Consider the following 5569-nt stretch of genomic DNA (forward strand, 5'->3'; position numbering starts at 1 on the left):
TCTCTCTCTCTTTTTTTTTTTCTGACTCATCAGGATTTTCCATCCATTTGCTAGTCAGGACATGTACTGGATGTGTCCATGGTTTTGTTCCTTACCTATGTATGGTTTCTGGCTTTATGCTGGCTCTACTCGAGTGGCTGGTGTCTGATGCTTCTCATGGCAGTAGTGAGTGGAGTGTCCAAGAAGGAGAGGTTGCCATGGAGCACAAAGGCTAGCGTTCTGGTACTGGTTTCTTTTTGACTGATCTCCAGTAAATTGCCTGCCAGCCTATCCTGAATTACCCAAATAGAACAAAATGAGCTTGCTTTATGGAACATAAAATCAAATGAACACAGATATTAAAACAAAAATGAAGAAGGCTATAATTAAGGATTGATTCACTACACACAGACACACAGACACACAGACACACACACACACACAGTTTTTACCATTGGAAAGTCGTTAGCAAGAAGGTTTTCTGAGAAGATGGCATCTGAACTGGGTTCTGTGTGCACAGTGAGAGGAAGGTCTTTGTCACCAAGAAATCCTGAAAATTTAGTGAATGAGATGGTATGTGGGTATATTTATGAAGGATAGTAATATCAGGTGTGGTTGGAGCACACATGCCCAGAAGCGGGAAAGGAAAGTGGTCGGCAAGGTTATGGCAGTGTTTGAGGGCTTTCAAACTCATGGTGAGTATTTCAGCTAATGCATTAGAAAGCCATAGTAACCATTTTATCATTTTCATGATTCATCATATTTTTATACTGTCCTTTTCAAGATATAGCAAAGCAATAAAAAGAAGTAGAGGATAGAGGATGAGGACAAGAGAGAATATCTGAAATTGTGTCCTTTCTTTCTGTTTAGAAACATGGAGTGTCCACTTAATGAATACTGGGATTGGCCATTTGTAATACTGATGTTTGTGAAATACCAGCTTGATTTTGTGGTATGTATGAACTAATAATTCTCACAGTGCAAATTCATATGGGTATCTCATTCAATCTGCTATTTTTCCCAACAAAATGATGTAAGAGGTTTTATTCAGAATTTAATGAATATTAGACACTATGTGAAAAGAATTATTATTTTCTATATTCTGGGAATCTAAATGATTCTGCTTTTAGGGTAGTGAAAATGCTCTGTATGATATTATAATGATGAATGCATGTCCTTAGCATTTATTTAAATCTGTAGATTGTACCACAGGAAGAGTGGACCTAAGGTTAACTCTGCCTCTGGTTGCTGATGGTGGGTTATGGTTGGCTCATCAGTTGTGACAAGTGTGCCATCCTGGCAGAAGTGTTGATAATGGCAGGGGTGATATTTTGTGGGGGCAGAGCTATATGGGGACTCTTTGTGCCTTTCTCTCAGTTTTGATATGAATCTAACACTATTCTAAAAATAATAAATCTTAACAATAACAACAAGAGCATAAGGAGCAATGACAAAATGATCCTATTAAAGCCGACGAGAGGTGTGTAATTTTGCTACACACCCCCCTTCATCCACTCCCAGAGAAACAACTGAGAGTGAGCAATTCTGGTCCTTCTGTGAGAGAGCAAGTGACAGATCTGAAGCCACCACTGATTTGCTTTGTTGGGGCCACAACGGATGTACTGGTATGCTTTCCACTGTTTCTCAGTGCAGCAGATACAAAGATGAATGTTTTCAGTGCAACTCTCACTTCTTAGGAGGTGGGCACTTTATTATAGATAGGCTCAAATTCCAGTTGGGCTAAATTTGTATGTCTCCAAATTTTTTTTTTTTATTATTGGTGTTCAATTTACTAACATACAGAATAACACCCAGTGCCCGTCACCCATTCACTCCCACCCCCCGCCCTCCTCCCTTTCTACCACATCTAGTTCGTTTCCCAGAGTTAGCAGTCTTTACGTTCTGTCTCCCTTTCTGATATTTCCCACACATTTCTTCTCCCTTCCCTTATATTCCCTTTCACTATTATTTATATTCCCCAAATGAATGAGAACATATAATGTTTGTCCTTCTCCGACTGACTTACTTCACTCAGCATAATACCCTCCAGTTCCATCCACGTTGAAGCAAATGGTGTCTCCAAATTTTATATTTGACCACAGAAATATATTCCAATTTCATATCCTGGTTTTCATGGCTTTGGCTGGAAGGAAAACTTGCTTTTCCATGTTTTTCCACTATGACTTTCCCACATGAAATCTCTAGTGTAGACAGATTTCAATTTTTCAGATTAAGGCTAAATGTTAAGGCAGCTAATTCATTTGCCCAGGAAAGTACAATTTCTGCCATTTTCAATCTTTGTAGAATTCAAAAATTTTGAAGGATATTGACTTTTTATTCTCCAAATGCAAAGGCTTTGATCCAATTGGGTTAGTTTCTGAATCAATAGATTGATCTTGGAAAGGCATGGACTTCTGCAGATTTACAAAGATTCATAGGAAATTAAAGGAAGTTGGAGTAACATGGAGCAGATGAGGAATACAGAGTTCAACCTACTGATCTCTCCATAATGTGACTTCTTCTTCGCTTTGCAGCTTAGGGTCTTATCAAGGTCACCTTACCTGCAACCAACAAAATGGTGATGAATAGCACTGTGAATGAATTCATTCTGTTTGGCTTGACACAGGATCCAAGAAAACAGAAAGCAGTATTTGGGGTCTTCTTGATGTTTTACCTTGCCACACTGTTGGGAAACTTTCTCATTGTAGTGACTATTAAAAGAAGCAGGACCCTTGGGAGTCCCATGTACTTCTTCCTATTTTACCTGTCTTTTACTGATGCTTGCCTCTCTACAACCATTGCCCCCAGATTGATTGTGGATGCCATTTCTCAGAGGAAGACCATTTCCTACAATGAGTGCATGACTCAAGTCTTTTCAGCCCACTTCTTTGGATGCATGGAAATCTTCGTGCTGATCCTCATGGCTTTTGATCGCTATGTAGCCATTTGTAAGCCCTTGCGATACACAACCATCATGAACAGGCATGTCTGCAGTGTGCTGGTGATTCTGGGTTGGGTGGGATCCTGTATCCACTCTTCAGCACAAATTTTCCTGGCTTCGAGATTGCCTTTCTGTGGTCCCAATGTGATTGATCACTATTTCTGTGACTTGCAGCCCTTGTTGAAACTTGCTTGCATGGACACTTATGTAATAAATTTGCTAGTTGTTTCTAACAGTGGAGCCATATGCACGGTGAGTTTCATAATTCTGCTTATCTCCTATGTTATCATCTTGTACTCTCTGAGAAACTACAGTGCAGAAGGAAGGCGAAAAGCCCTTTCGACCTGCACCTCCCATTTTATTGTGGTTGTCCTATTTTTTGGCCCATGTATATTCATGTATACACGCCCGGCAACCACATTTCCAGTAGACAAGGTGGTGGCAGTGTTTTATACCTTTGGGACACCCTTGCTGAACCCTCTGATCTATACACTGAGGAATGCGGAAGTGAAAAATGCCATGAAAAATTTATGGTGTAGCAAAGTGTGACTTCTGCTGATGCATGATATTCAGGGATTCTAATGTATATTTCCTTAACAGTTTGGTTTTCCTTCATGGACAGGAAAGATAAAAAATTTTTCCTTCAGGATTAAAACCAATTAGTATTTGTAATCATGCTTTTTTGTACATTTAATTGTATTTATATTATTAAATAGTAATAAATATAAAGACTCCTTATTCTGAGAGGATTGCATTAGAATAAGATTACTTGGGGATCTCTGGATGTCTTGGCAGTTTAGCGCCCGCCTTTGGCCCAGGGCGTGATCCTGGGCACCCGGAATCGAGTCCCACGTCGGGCTCCCGGTGCATGGAGCCTGCTTCTCCCTCTGCGTGTGTCTCTGCCTCTCTCTCTCTCTCTCTGTGTGTGTGACTATCATAAATAAAAAAAAAAAAAGAAAGAAAGAAAGAAAAACCTATCATAGACCTTAGTTGAAAGGTTTTGACATCTGGTCATAGTCAAGATGAATATGTGAATAACATGATAATTTAGCTTCCTGGATCAATTTGCCTTCAGAAGGAAAGCATTAACTAGTGAGAGAATGATTGTGTGTGTGAGCACACACCAATTCTTTGTCTAAGTTTTATTCTAGCGTAATGAATGTGGTCAAGGTGTTAATCCATATGTAACTGGAACTTAATGTAGGGGGCTGTCTTGACAACCTGGCATTTGGAGAAGGTGTTCTAAGAAATTCTGCTCTGGAATCTATACTTGAGCTTGCCTCACTGAGGAATCTACATGGAGGGACCCTCAACCTCTAATAAAAGCTTAAATATTGGTGAAAACCTGTACTGTGACTCGAAATTTTCTCAAAATTCTGTGAGTGGTGAGAGAAGGAGAATCTTATACTTGGCAGTGATGGGTGGTATCAGCCCCTCAGCTGCCTTTTCGGGGGTCGTTCCCATTGCTCTTCACAAGGGAGAAAGAAGAGACAGTGAGGGGGTTTGACAGCAGGAATATGCAGAAAGAAATACACAGAAGGGAGGATAAAGGGGAGAAGGGAGGCAAGGTGAAAAGCAAGAAAAGGGCAAGGAAAAGTGGGAAATTTGTCCACGTTGGAGAGCAGAAGCTTTGCCTTTCTTATATTTTGAGAATCAATTCTGGATGCATGGACATTTGCAGGAAAAAAAAAAAAAAGCGAAGTCTCAGTATCTCTACATCTTGACTTAATGTAGCTTACCTCCCTTGACTGCCAAGAGTTTTTGTTTGGGTATCAGGAAAAAAAAAAAAAAAAGGTTTCTTTCTGCCCTAATATGTCTGAAAAATCATAATTCAGATTATTTTGGAGAACTCATGATTGAAAAGTCTGTTTTAGTTCATTTCAATTTTTGTCTTTTGTTTTTATATGAGAATGTTTTAAAATATACATTTTCACCTTTGAAGATAACCCAACTGATATGTATAATACATACCTGCCACCACCACTGCCACATCATAACCTATAATCAAGCACTTCCATGTGATGCTCTTTCAGTACCTGAGTTTATAATACCCAACAAAACGGCACCAGGAAGTATTACTTTAATTGATATAGGCTAATGAGAAAAGAATGAAATGAATTTCATAAGTATGTGAAAAGTTTCTGCCAATGGAAGCACAATGTTATCCTGTCCCGCCAAAGATGCCCAGTATTCTTACATAGGAAGTGGTGTTGGACTAAAGACTTAAGACCCGATGAGGACATTTATCAGAGAATGAATGAGGACATTAGAGAAATATTTGTTTGCACTCACATAAAAGATACATTTTCATGAACAAATTGGTATAATTAAACTGTATCTGCCAATGGGGAAGATTTCAAAGTGAATTGGGTGGGGATTGACATGAGGAAGTAGTCATGAGGAAAGGGGACAAGGAATCACTCTAAGCATTGGAAGGGGAGAAAGGAAAGGAAGTCTGAAAATCAATCCTTGAATGTTCAGGGGTTAAAAAAAGAAAAGGAATTCATTAAAGATCCAAGAGAGCTCTTAGAGAACCGTTTTTGTGATGTCAAGGGTGAGGGGAGCCATTTGCAGTTCTCCTCACCTCTACAAGGAGTTGGAGGCTTCTTGGTTAGCCTGAGGCTGTCCTAGCACTCCCCTGATCTGTCT

At 39.6% G+C, this 5569-nt stretch overlaps 1 protein-coding gene across 1 annotated transcript; it reads left to right on the forward strand.

The window, feature by feature from the left end:
* The first annotated feature begins 2554 nt into the window (after nucleotides 1–2554).
* On the forward strand, nucleotides 2555–3469 carry LOC144293269 (olfactory receptor 4C11-like). Its single transcript, XM_077864356.1, has one exon. It carries the CDS (start codon nucleotides 2555–2557, stop codon nucleotides 3467–3469), a length of 915 nt encoding a protein of 304 aa, XP_077720482.1.
* Nucleotides 3470–5569: the final 2100 nt, after the last annotated feature.

This window comes from Canis aureus, chromosome 21 (assembly GCF_053574225.1).
Source record: "Canis aureus isolate CA01 chromosome 21, VMU_Caureus_v.1.0, whole genome shotgun sequence".
Classification (NCBI taxonomy): domain Eukaryota; kingdom Metazoa; phylum Chordata; class Mammalia; order Carnivora; family Canidae; genus Canis; species Canis aureus.

What these genes read in the sequence shown, in the direction of transcription:
- LOC144293269 (XM_077864356.1), top strand. Translation starts at nt 2,555, where the DNA reads ATGGTGATGAATAGCACTGTGAATGAATTCATTCTGTTTGGCTTGACA.